General features: G+C 41.8%; 2 protein-coding genes across 2 annotated transcripts; one reads left to right on the forward strand and one right to left on the reverse strand.

Annotated features, from left to right (window-relative positions):
* Positions 1-9,493: 9,493 nt before the first annotated feature.
* LOC125288977 (small membrane A-kinase anchor protein-like) lies at positions 9,494-9,793 on the reverse strand. Its single transcript, XM_048235691.1, has one exon. The coding sequence runs from the start codon at positions 9,791-9,793 to the stop codon at positions 9,494-9,496; it is 300 nt and encodes a 99-aa protein (XP_048091648.1).
* Positions 9,508-12,921, forward strand: LOC125288627 (growth/differentiation factor 8-like). The gene is made up of 3 exons (XM_048235146.1): positions 9,508-11,355; positions 11,781-12,151; positions 12,317-12,921. Exons 1-3 carry the CDS (start codon positions 10,998-11,000, stop codon positions 12,695-12,697), a joined length of 1,110 nt encoding a protein of 369 aa, XP_048091103.1. The 5' UTR covers positions 9,508-10,997; the 3' UTR covers positions 12,698-12,921.
* The last annotated feature ends 1,101 nt before the right edge of the window (positions 12,922-14,022 follow it).

Here is a 14,022-nt window from a genome sequence, read left to right on the forward strand (position 1 = left end):
AAAAAGGAGGGGATAAAAGGAATTACATGGGCTCACGAGTATTTTCAAAAATATTGCGCCTAAGTTCAGTCTGTTTTTATTTTTTGTATTGAATGTCACCGTAACTATTGAACCTTTGACAAAAAACACTACTATGAGCTCAGAAACATTTCTAGTGGATTTGTTTTAATAACATGTTGGACGTAAGTGTAAGTGCCATATCAGTAATACACTATTAATCACACTGAAATAGGTCCACAGTTACAGAGTGAAAAGAAAGAAGGTGTGTTTTGTCTTGAGCATATTTTGGATGACTCATGCGGCAATTAGACTATTTTGATCTGTCTAACCCAACTGACTGGTTTTAAATGGTGTACCTCCTGCCTCTTCCCTAAAGGATCCTCAACACAGAACCAAACATGTTCAGCAGTAGTTCAGGTAGGGTGTTCTTTACCCCTCATGTCCTTAATAATAATAACAACAATAATAATAACAATAACAACAACAACAACAATGTAATAAAAGTATAAATATTATAAATGTTATACTTTAAAATGATAAACTTATAAAACATAACAATGTGGAGGTACACATAGCTAAAATGTCCCTTGTGTGCCGGTCACAGGTGGACAACATCCTTCAGGTTTTGACCTGGACGATGCCATGGGATGTCCCTCCGGCCCGCCTGAGCACCACGGTGATGACCGTCCCCATGAGGGTGACCGCCATGGTCCAGAGGGTGATCACCATCGTGAGCGCAAGCATAGTGGTGAGCACGATGACGACTGCCGACCCGAGAGAAGACGCAGCGGCGATCGTGATGACCATCATCACCGCGAGCGCAGGGGCAGTGGTGACCATGACGATCACCCGCAGCGTAGAGGCAGTGGTGAACGGGACAAACATCACCACCGTGAGCGCAGGGGCAGTGGCGGCTGCGACGATGGCCGTAGGCACAGTGGTGACCGTGACGACCACCACCATGGGCGCAAGCACAGCCCTGGCCACAGGCGTGACCACAGTGGCAGCCGCAGCGGAAGTGGGAGTGACAGCGAAGGTGGTCACCACGGCCGCAGGAAGAAACACCACAGCGGGAGCGGGAGCGACAGCGATGAGGGTCACCATGGGCACGGCCGTCGTCACAGACACGGCCAGGGTCGGGGTAAGGGTCATAGTCATGGTCATGGTCATGGTCGAGGGCGTGGTGGTCGCTATTAATGTCTCTGTACAGTCAGCTTTCTGACTATGATGGTGTCATGCAGTAACAGTCATAACTTTAAACTACAAATGAATGAATTATTAATAAAGTTGATTATTCTCTAACATTTCCTATCTACATAATTTGTTTTCAGAGGTTATGTTTACTCAGGAACAATAATGTTTGGCGATATCTATATGTTGTAGTGTAAGGGCCCGTCCCATTTCTCCCCCCTTAAAACTTCCACTTGGTTTTGATTGCCCTCAACATTAAAGCCCCCTCGACAAGGGAAGTGGAGGTGAAGATCTTTCCCTATGAATTGGGACACCACTATATGCAAATTAGCGTAGCGAACGTGCTCACCTACGTCACGCGCAGCACCGACGTGTCTGCCGGTAGTAGCCTGCTACTATTTTCATTCAGGAACATGCCCATTCCAGCGGTCAATGTTGTGTGGGCTGTGCTGGTTTATCTACGTCTGGTTAATCAACAAAGATATTCGTGTTCATGTGAACGCCAGAACACACACCTTAAATTTTGACGAAACTACCCAGATCAGATATATTAACGTTATTTGATGGGCAGACTCTCTCAAAGCACTTAGCAGATATCATAACATCGTCAGATAACTTCGTGAGATATTTTCTAACATTATTGTTCAAAACAGTCCATCAGATGTGCATCAAACTAACATATTCCAACATATTTCGAAATTTTAATATGCTTATTTGCGAAAATATATGAAAAATTTGTCCGGCTCGCTGAGCTCGCACGGTATCCTGGGTAATTTCATCTCCCACTTCGTTTTAAGCCTGCATCGGTCCTGGCTATATTTTGAGGATTGATTTTAAGGGGAAAATAGCACTTCCCCTTGCTCACTAAAGTAATGGGACACCCTAGCCCTACACGTGCACGCGCAAAAACGAGGGTTAGGGCAAAAATCTAGGGGTAGGGGAGGTATTGGGACGGGCCCTAAATGTATATTGTGTAAAAGTGTCCCAATACATTGTAGGTGGGGAAAAGTGATCTGCTTGTCTCATTTATACCTATTATATATATATATATATATATATATATATATATATATATATATATATATATATATAGCTTGTGTCTTTCTTTCATCCAGACTAAAATATACCTGAGGCATGCAGAAGTCCGAGCAGAAATTGTAGTCATCAGATAGAAAAACACAGGTAAAAGGCAAATCAATGGGAACAAATGATCTCACCTAAGGAAGTGGTGTAAATGGAGAACAGAAGAGGCCCAAGTACTGATCCCTGAGGTACACCTGTGGTGGGGTCATGAGACTTTGATAACTGCCATTGCCAAGACACACCGAATGAACGTCCTTTTAATGTAGGATGCAGCTCAGATAACATAGAGAGGAGAATGACATGCTTCACTGTGTCAAAGGCTGAATGACCGCTCTTGAAACCAGACTGCTTAGAGTTTAGTTGGTTGTTCTGAGATATGAAATCAGAAACTTGCTTGAGCACCACTTTCTTAAGAACCTTTGACAAGAATGAAAGAAGTGTGTAGTTCTTCAAATCATCTTAACTGACTGAACTTTTCTTGAGCAAAGGCATTGCTTGTGCTTATTGGAAAGTAAAAGGACCTCAAAACTTAATAAACATTGCATTGCAAAAAAGAAAGAAAAATGAATTGCGTGATGAATTAATAACATGCATCACCGCCAGTAAAATAGTGGGTGTGATGGATTACAGAAGAGCGGATTGAATGGGTAGCATGCTGTTGAACAACTTCGCTAAGGAAGTATAGAAATGTCTTCCTCATTAAGAGGAGAGAAAGAATCCAACAATGCCATGTCTACACAAAGTCTATGGGCTCATTGAACTGGGCCCTAATCAACTTTCTCAAAAATGTTGCAGTCATCTACAGATAGTCAAGTAGTTGACAGTGGTAGTGGAGGATTGAGAAGAGATTTGAAAGTATAAGTTGATTTGAAAGTCTGCGGTGTTTACATTTTTCCTCTAGTAAAAATCCTTTTGAACAAGTTAAACTGGGGATGAAAAAGCAAATAGCAAAGACTGGTAGTTACAAAGATCATTGGCTTCCCTGGATTTACACCATTTGTTTCTCAGCAGCTTTTCCTTTTGTCCTGATACTGTTGCTGAGCCATGGGTGACGGGGATTAATCTAGAACAAGAGGACATGCAGCGTCTAAACAAAATGCTAGTGTAGTGCAAAGTGTGTCTGTAGCATCCAGTGTTGTAGTACTCGAGTCCAGGACCCAGACTCGAGTCCGAGTCATAAGCTAAATTTAGAGACTCGACTTAGACTTGAGCACTGAACAAGGGCGTAGGTTTGGTCTCAGCTTTGGTGCGGACACATCCCCAACTCCTGTTGTCACAATACCAACATTAGTGTTTCAATACCAATACTAAGTGAAGAATCTCAATTTCGATACTTTTGCGATTTTTTTAAAACTTGATTTGGTTTGTGTGATTTGTGAGATCATTCACATCAGTGGCAATCATAGAATTTGATTGACCCTCCACACACACACACACACACACACACACACACACACACACACACACAAACACAGACATACATAGAAAGTGATGGTTGTCATCAGTGTTGGGCAAGTTACTTCAAAATCGTATTATGTATTACTCATTACTGTCATTTCAAAATAATTTGTTACATTATAATATGTATCTGAATTGTAAGGCATTACACTATTGTATTACTTTTGAGTTACTTTCACCAAAATATCTAGAAATATGAATTTGGAATTCTAAATGCAGTTTATTATGCTCAATGCAGCTCATTGCACTTCTAATGGAGGGTGATGTGGTATAACATAATGACTGAGCTAGGCTTAAGGGTAACAACAGTAGAATGCAATAGGCACAGTGATGGCTCATGATGCAATACAAGGAACAATCATAGCCAGAATTTTGTTAAAAGCAGACCAAAGGTCAAAGTCTGGTCAATTGTGATAGAAATGCTGTAACTTTAGGCTTAGGCCTACTCATTAAAATTAACAGAGAGCCCACTACCTGTATATTGCAACCCAAAACTTAGACATGTCAAGATTTCTGAAACATTTAATATGTATTTCAAATACAAAATAGTATTTTGTAATTTTTTATTTTATTGGGTTGAAGGAAATGGCTCTGTATTTTGTATCAAAATACTTTTTTTTTTTTTTGGTGTGTATTTTTTGTTTTAAAAATACTTCAAAATACTATGTGAAAAACTAAAAAAAAAAGTTACTACTTGATGAATAATTGGTAATTAGGCAACAATGGTTAATGTTTATCTAATCAGCTAATGTGAGAACAGCTGTGTTCAACGACATTCACAGCTTTTCAGTGACGACCTTTGCTTAAGCATCAGCTCTGGTCTGGAAGTATAAGTATAAGTATGAATACTCTTTTGATCCTGTGAGGGAAATTTGGTCTCTGCATTTATCCCAATCTGGGAATTAGTGAAACACACTCAGCACACAGTGAGGTTTCCACTAATCACGGCGCAGTAAGCTGCCTGTAACAACAGCGGCGCTCAGGGAGCAGTGAGGGGTTAGGTGCCTTGCTCAAGGGCACTTCAGTCGTGCCTACTGATCGGGGTTTGAACCGGCAACCCTCGGTCACAAGTCCGGCTAACCAGTAGGCCACGGCTGCCCTGAAGCACTGGTGTGAAGTCAAACGCAAAGTAAAGATGAGCAAGGTTACCTGTGCAAGTTCACATAAGGACACCGACAAAGGCAACAATGTCCTTTTGTATCCAAGCCAATTAACAGAAAAAATGTCAGATATCTCAATGAACCACAATGACATCAATAGATGGTAAGGTGTTGAGTGTGTTTGAATTCCCTTCCTTGTAGCATCCTTTTTCTGCATTGCACAGTGGGGAGAAGTTCACCTTGTTTAATTAAATAACAATTATATTTCCTTATTAGCTGCATACTTGAGGTTGGAGATATTAAGGCAAGTCAAGTTTCTCACATACTGTAAGTTCAAGATATACAGCCTTATGATTTTCTTATTCAGTTCTACACTGGACTTGAATTACGAAATTCGGCACAGATACACAATTATGATTTTGGCCTATTGATTATAATGTGTTTAATTGTAAGTATAAGTATATTTTAATCTCTGCATTTATCCCAATCCGTGAATTAGTGAAACACTCAGCACACAGTGAGGTGAAGCACACACTAATCCCGGCGCAGTGAGCTGCCTGCAACAACAGCAGCGCTTGGGTAGCAATGAGGGGTCGGGGTTCGAATCGGCAACCCTCCGGTTACAAGTCCAAAGCGCTAGGAAGTAGCCTAGGCCACGGCTGCCGAATTGAAAGCTCTGTCAGTCAAATTCAATATCAAAATGTTTTACTTTGGCCTTTTATGGGGTATGTATTGGCAGACAGCCCTGGTAACTTACCGTTGTCGTTGACACACCTGCTCGCTTGACTGCCACTGCAAAGTAGCCTGTGCATTGGCATTCTCCATGCGTGTAGCCTGCGTGTCAGATAATCCTGACGTTTCTTGTATTGTCGTGCTGGCTGTCGGAATGATCAGCAGTACAAATAAGTTCGCTAAAATATTGGTGGGGACAATTTTGTCATCTTAAAATGTTGATTAGGACTAGTCCTTAGCGTCCCACCCTAAATCTACGCCCATGGCACTGAATGACTCGAACTTGGACTGGGACTCGTACATTCAGACCATTCCACAGCTGAGGAACAGCTACTTTCCAGGAGACGCACAGATAATCGAATAAAGTAATGAAGTAATGATATATGCAATAGATTAACATTTCCTGTAGTACAATTATATAGAGATTGTAGTACAATTATATAGTACAATTATATAGAGACCAGTACATCAGTCCTTAGGTTTGTGAGTAAGAGGACTGTGAACATGTGTGAGATTAAATGAGTTAAGTTTAGGGATCAGAAGTCTTCTGAATGAGTTGTCCATAATGTAGAATATAGAATGCGGTGTTAGCTTTACGTCAATTGTAACGACACCTATGTCTTCCAAAAAGTTCCACTTTTGACTCGGTCCACAGAATATTATCCAAAAAGTCTTGGGGGTCATCCAGATGTTTTTTTTTTGCCAAATGTGAGACAAGCTTTTGTGTTCTTTTTGAATGAATGACATTTTTGCCCAGTCTCTTTCTTACTGTGGACTCGTGGACACTGACCTTAACTGAGGCCAGCAAGGCCTGCAGTTCTTTAGATGTTAGTCTGGGTTATTTTGTGACCTCCTGGATGAGTCGTCGACGCGCTCTTGAAGGAATTGTGGTAGGCCGGCCACTCCTGGGAAGGTTCACCACTGTTCCTAGATCTCTCTATTTGTAGATAATGGCTCTCACCGTGGTTTGTTGAGTCCCAGAGCCTAAGAAATAGCTTTGTAACCCTTTCTAGACTGATAGATGTCAATAACTTTGATTCTCATCTGTTCTTGAATTTCTTTAGATTCAACAGCATTGGCAGTAATCGGTACCTGGAAGTGTGTGTCTAGTGAAGTTGAACCAAATTATCAATTGGGTCAATTGGTTAATTTAGTACTTTTTCACATAGGGCCAGGTAGGGTTGGATAGTTTTCACACATACACACGCAACAGCTAAAATAGATTCGACGAAACAGCAGAGGTCAGGAGCAATCCGACGATGAAAAGTTGGCATTTTCAAGGTGGAGATATAAGCACTACTTCATAACAAATTCATTGTGGTCAAAGGCAAGAACGTGCACGTAATGTGTACATTATGTCGAAGCGAAGACTTTGTCGACATCCGTTGTAATCTGTAATTTAATGAAGCATCTCACACACGCATCTAAAGCTAGTGGCCAAAAAACACCGATACCTCCACCACAGATGATAGCTCGCCATCCACTAGCAAAGAAGGACTCGGAGCAAAGTCCTCCAAGCAGCAAAAGCTAGATCTTTCTGCCTCACAACAAAAACCTATGACACAGGCTGAAGTCAACCGTAGGTCTGTAGATGTGCAATATCTTTGAATTTCCCCTTGGGGATTAATAAAGCATCTATCTATCTATCTATTTATCTAATAAATATCGAAAGTTATGTAGCCTACAAACACCTGTCTGTTCTACTCATTTCAACTGGCTGCTCCAAACTGCTCAAAAAATCCAAATTCTTTGACATATAGCAACTTTTTTTTTTGTAACAGTAAAGGAAATAGTTACTTTCCCTGGTAACGAGTTACTCTTATCATAGAGTAATTCAGTTACTAACTCAGTTACTTTTTGGAACAAGTAGTGAGTAACTTTAACTAATTACTTTATAAAGTAACGTTCCCAACACTGATGCTTACTCAGGTTATCTTTGTCTAACATTAAAATTACTTTTAAAGTTTGATTATGTGAAACATTTTAGTGTGACAAATATGCAAAAATCGAAGAAATCAGGAAGGGGTAAATACTTTTCACAGCACTGTACAAAGCAGCCAAGTTGTTCTGTAGGTAAATAAATAACCACCAAGTATAATTTAAAAGCTCAGTTATCATGATCGCATGATATTAAAATGAGTCATAGCAGCGTATAGGCAACAATTGTGCAAATGTCCAGTTGTAGGCCTAGATGGTAATGCTATTGTCATAATTATGTATAATTTGACTTATTTCATACACAGATAACGTGAGCATTATAAAGCTCATACGGTTTTCATAATAAGGTTCCTATCTTGAGATGGTATGCTTTGACTGAAGAAATATAAAGCCTTTGTCAGCCAGATGAAACCCATTACACCCTTAAAATGCAGCCTGCTATGCTATGCACAGGAGACAGACATGTCCACAAGGTGGCAGCAGTGAGCAATAATTTAGGTTCAATCAATGGATGCAAAGCAACTCCACAGAAACACTTCAGCTGTATTCATGGTCCTCCGCTCTCTCTATGATTGGATGTCAGTGTCCCTGACTCTCCGCCTCCTCTGGTGACACGGTGTCTTTGACCCATCCTCTAGATGACCTCGAGCTGGCTTTTGTTTTCATGTCCACATGGGCCACCTTCATTGGCAAACAACATGGGAGGGAGAGAGACGGTGGACCAGTTGAGCAAAGGGGGGGTATTCCAAGTACGTGGTTTAGTGATATACCTAGGTAAGTTAACTCAACTCAGAGTAAGTGGTAAACCTCCTACAGCAAGACCTATGACATTGTTATGTTAGGAGAATGAAGCCATACAACTCTTCTATTAGGAGGTTTACCACTTACTCTGAGTTAACGTGCAGGTTTGTCACTAAACCATGTACTTGGAATACCCCCAAGGTCTTTCTCTCACAGAGAATGAAGGGACGGAGCATGTCTGTAGCTTTGAAAACATGAGAACATGCATGAGTCAAGAGTCCCACTCATTAGGTTTCCTTTTACCGGAGTGATGACTATCTGTTAGCTGTTGTGCTTGTATTTCACAGTGTTGTCCATCAGTGGTTTTAAACGGAAACGCTTAAGTTGTGACATAAATTTGACAGATGGCCGAACTCAGGACGACATTCAGTATGTTCCTCAGTCTGTCAAGCCAAATGACTAGAGGTGCACATACGAGATAGATGTATCAGACTGTTTCACATTACATAAACAAATCATGTCTGGCCACACAGAGTAACATGACATGTAATTTCAGCATATGTCCCATTTATCCACTTTCATTTGCAGGCTTGCCTGCCCTACAAATCTGGGTAATTTATTTTCTATATATTTATGGAAACAGGCTTCAACAGCTTGCTTCGATAACAACATACCCACACCTGAAATGCTACAAAAGATCTTCAAAAAAATGCAGTCTGAAACAGTCAAGAAACTCTGAAAACATGAAATGGGTTAAAGTTTTCTAATGCTTATTTTATTACCCCAACCTTTCACAGTTCCTGTCAACCCTATCCTCATTTCTAATTTATGAAGATCTCTTGGTCTGAGGCACAGGTATGGGGGCACCCTGGGGCAGGCATCAATGTCCTTCTGTTCCACTTGGCACAGGATGAGAGCAAGCACACCATTGCATGTGAACTTCCTTCCTGGGAATTACCAGCCAGACAGGACACTGACAATCACCAAAACTCTAAAAAGTGTTCTACTCTGGGAATGTCACCACCAGTCCCAGTGTCTGAACTTGGCTCATGTTTACACAACAAACAAAGACAGCGAGGGCAGCAGGAGGCAACAGAGATGAGGGAGCATTGAGCAATGACTGAACAGCCACATTGTTCATAATGAGTCCCCCCCAAAAAAACATGAATGAAAGTAGCCAACAGAATGAAAAAATAAATAAATGAAAACTCTAAAACTCTGAAAACATGCACTCATTTGGGGAAGAAGAGTCAAGTTTCAGCGGCTGATGTCATGTCAGAGTCGATGTAAGGGATGTCTCTATACTGTCTGTCTAACTCATCCCACTGCCGCACCGCCAAGGCAACAATCTCCTCCGCCATCCTTTGGGCGTAATCCAGCAAGAGCAGGTTAGTGGGGGAAACCGGTGGCAAGCCCTTCACAAGCTCAGAGTCGTAGTCCAACAATAAGGCTGTGCTATCGTCCACTATCAAGTCAGTAACAAGGAGGGCCTTCCCCTCGATGTTTTTGGCCTCGTCGGGGATTCTGTGTTTTGATTGGAAGCATCCCATTGTAGTACCCTAAAACTAATTCAACTAATCCATTTCTGAAGAGGACGGCGATGAAGCTTACAAGTTTGGGCCAGTGATGCGGTCCACAAGACAGCAGCAGGCAAGCTTTCCTTCAAACTTTGGGTGGGTGCCAGAAAGTTGTATATAATACTTCACTCGTCTTCACTGTAATGTAGGCTAGACACAGAGAGTATGAAAAGAAACGTGTTCGGCACTTAAGCTACTTGATTACACACATCTTTGTAAGCAACAAGCCATTTATGATGCTTTTGAGCAAATAACTTAATAATTTATGACTAACTAAAAACGAGCACGGTTTCACCAATTTGATGATTGGTCCACTACATTACATTATGTATTGTATCCGTTTTACAGAATTAACATAATTAATTACATAGAGCATAGGCTTCTCTATTTATTTAATCAAACAATATTCACCATTATCGAATCCATGCGCTTGGTGGTATTCGGCAGTAGAAACAGAAGTTGGCAAGCCGTTTAAAGTGCATAGACGCTCCTACGCTTTTTCTTAGCTACAAAAGCACCAGAACAGCCAATCACTGCACCTCAGCGAAACTGGACATTTAACCAAGACAGGAATCAGCGCAACAGTAGCGTCCTCAACCGGTGTGACAGTGATAATGAACTCAAAACACTCACACCGATGTATGCGGTTGCGGATTTCATAATAATGTAAAAACACATAATATCCCACTGGGTTACTGGTTAAATAATATCACTATAGCTTAAGAGTCCATTTGTATAAAGGTTTTGAACATTATATTAATGAAATGAGGAATAGCCAATAGAAGACGATGCATCTACTTCATAGGTGTCCCGTTATTCTAATAACAATGGGTAGTGCAAAAATAATGTTTTCACAAAGAACATCACGAGGATAGCGAGAAGCACTATCTGTATAGACTCATTTCAAACCTTTAGGTCTATTCCCAAAATGTTATTATTTTTGTAGCTCGAGCGCATGGGTTAGTTATTGGCATTAGACCATAAACTTTGACGACTTACATCTGACATAATTTCGGCCAATCAAGGGATTTTGACGACGTATCAAGGAAGTAGTCGTATAAAGCTGTTCGTTGTGCAACACTATGCCTTTCATTGTTGAGGGAGGCGAACCAGGGGGCTGAGGGAATCACCAAAATCATCACTACGCATCAGAACAAACCGAAGCTTAACAGACATTATGCTATTCTTTGTGTACCTGTGTTTCTTGTGCGCATTTGGAGCAACTTGTTCAGGCAGTTCCACAACACCTCAGCCAGTGACGACAGAGGACACCGAGCAATGTTCCACATGCGAGTTCAGGCACCAAAGCAAGCTGATGAGACTACACACCATCAAGTCCCAAATTCTTAGTATCCTCCGACTTGAACAGGCTCCAAACATAAGCCGGGACATGATCAGACAGCTCTTGCCGAAAGCGCCGCCCTTGCAGGAGCTACTCAGTCAGTATGATCTCCAGCTGGATGACAGGAAAGTTGGTACGGCCGATGATGGGGAGCACGCCACCACTGAAACCATCATTACCATGGCCACCGAGCGTAAGTTTTACGCACGGCATATTTACTCTTCACAGAAACGTATATACAGTTATTTAACGTTTGCTTATATTTGCATGCATTGGGCAGCTGGTTATGAAAATAATACAGTAAAAGATAAAACGTACAGTCAACTACGCATATACAGTATATATGTTTGGTATTACACAAAGTGCGCACCGTTGCGCCGGGTCAATGCGCGTACGGAGAGCACTACGTAATAATTGTACTACCAAGGACAGAGCTTTTGTCGCCATACTCCTGAAACTGATTTAAATACAACTGGAATTGAATTGTGAACATAAATCACATTTTTTTCTCCCAGCACCTGTCTTTTGCGCTCTAGGCTGCATTGACCAGGGCCAAATATATATATAGTTTATTCTTTGTATAGCATTAAGGGTGGCCTTGTATTATTTTCCTTTCAGCTCAATCCAGCGTTCAAAAAAACGGAATGCCAAGATGTTGCTTATTTTCTCTAAGCCCGAAGATATTACCCAACAACATATTAAAAGCGCAGCTGTGGATTCACCTCCGGCCGACCGAGGAAGCCACTACTGTCTTCTTGCAAATTTCTCGTCTAAAACCACTGTCAGAAGGCAACACGAGGGCTATTATTAGGTCCCTGAAAATCGAGGTAGATGCAGAGGCCAGCTCTTGGCAAAGTATCGACATGAACCAGCTCCTCCAGTCTTGGCTGAAACAACCCGAGACCAATCTTGGTATCGAAATAAAGGCGTTTGATTCCAAAGGAGTGGACCTGGCCGTTACCTCTGCTGAATCTGGCTCGGAGGGACTGGTGAGATTTCTGTTAAACGTCCTTTGAGTTGTAAAGATTTTCTGATGTTCAGAGGTAAGAAAGAGACGCATGCTCATTGTTCGGTCTGTAAAATCGTGCATTTGCACAAATTGTAGTAGACGGCTATTTTTTGTTTTGTTTAATCATGCCTTTTCCATATCTTAGAAACCCTTTATGGAAGTGAAAATAGCTGAGACGCCCAAACGGTTGAAGAGGGACACAGGGTTGGATTGTGACGAGAACTCCCCTGAATCTCGCTGCTGCCGCTACCCTCTCACCGTGGACTTTGAGGACTTCGGCTGGGACTGGATTATTGCGCCTAAACGCTACAAGGCTAACTACTGCTCGGGAGAATGCGAGTACATGCACCTGCAGAAGTACCCACATACTCACCTAGTAAACAAGGCAAATCCGCGGGGTACCGCCGGACCCTGCTGCACTCCCACCAAAATGTCTCCTATCAATATGCTCTATTTCAACCGCAAAGAACAGATCATCTATGGAAAGATCCCCTCAATGGTGGTGGACATATGTGGCTGCTCCTAAACCTTTTCCACGTCATTGGTCTAAATAGGAAACTGTATTAGGGACCCTCAGGATTTCAAGTTGATAGGCTACAGAGTTACTGAATGTTGAAGGACACAACAAAGTAATAAGTCATCACATTTAGAGAGCCAAACCGTCCAACTTTATCTTCCATCCATTAATCATAAAGACAGTAGTCCACATAATAGCCTACAATATGCTAAATAAATGTATGTTTAACTTTTCCAAATGTAAAATATATTAATTGACAAAAATGAATAGCCTACTGAAACGATTTTTGAGTTATACGACTCTTTTGAATTGAGCCGGATTTCAGTTTTGTTGTGCCTTTGATGTGGTACAGAGGGTAATGACAGATGATTATCTACTCCTGACTGGCATTCGGGTGGTTGGATGAATTTCTGACATGACAGAAATTCTGATCGCCTGCCCCTTGTGAGGGTATCCTAGCCTAGAAATCTAGACGCACCCTAGTGGCTAGTCTAGTAACTCTCCGTTGGCTTGCGAGTTGGTAAAATTAAACTTAGATAGGGCCAATCACGTGTAGTCTTTAGGCGGGCTTAACATAATGATTGATGGCAGAGTTGAAACGGTTCGGCGTGAATTCCCTAGCCTGGTCGTTACCATCCTAAGTACTTCCGCCCAAAATTTGATTTCGGTCTCGCACGTAGTCTGGCCCAACCCACATTATACGGCTCGCATGTAGCCGAGCCATTCAGCGAACAGTTGAGTGATGACGCGGAACTCGCCTGCCGAGTTGCTTGTAGTCCAGCGAAGCTTGTAGTTAAACAGCATAGCAACAATGGCGACGGAGAAGAGATGCTAGAAGCTATCCGCGAAGTTGTTTCAACTCTCGAGAGCATCACGCAATTAAAAGCAAGAACAAGAGGCTTGTCTTGTCAATTTTATAAATGGCAAGGACGTCGTACCTCTCCTTCCAACTGGCTTTGGGAAAAATTTGATTTATCAGATGGTCTGTTTACTACTGAGAGCGGAAGTGGTAAGCGTAAGAGCCTGAACTCCGGCGCACAGCATACGTCATTACCAAACGTTGCTGATTGGTTAAGGGAACTCCAATGATTTTAAACCTCAAAATAAGCATCCGCCAACTACTGAGACAGATTCCTATTACATTGTGCCAGACTGTATGACGAAGAGAAACATAGTCACAGGCAGTAAGGACCAGGCTATGAATTCCCTGCTACTTGAAAACAAAGAAGATGGATGTTGATGTTGGCGAACAGCGTGACACGAGTTAAGCTTTTTTAAGTTGGCAAAAGTTTGAACCCAACTAGCTCCGCTGGTTGGAAAAGGCATGGGACTCA

This window comes from Alosa alosa, chromosome 23 (assembly GCF_017589495.1).
Source record: "Alosa alosa isolate M-15738 ecotype Scorff River chromosome 23, AALO_Geno_1.1, whole genome shotgun sequence".
NCBI classification, from domain to species: Eukaryota; Metazoa; Chordata; class Actinopteri; order Clupeiformes; family Clupeidae; genus Alosa; species Alosa alosa.

Coding starts and splice junctions, on each gene's coding strand:
- LOC125288977 (XM_048235691.1), bottom strand. CDS start 9,793: ATGGGATGCTTCCAATCAAAACACAGAATCCCCGACGAGGCCAAAAAC.
- LOC125288627 (XM_048235146.1), top strand. CDS start 10,998: ATGCTATTCTTTGTGTACCTGTGTTTCTTGTGCGCATTTGGAGCAACT. Junction 11,356..11,780: donor CATTACCATGGCCACCGAGC/GTAAGTTTTACG, acceptor TTTTCCTTTCAG/CTCAATCCAGCGTTCAAAAA. Junction 12,152..12,316: donor AATCTGGCTCGGAGGGACTG/GTGAGATTTCTG, acceptor TCCATATCTTAG/AAACCCTTTATGGAAGTGAA.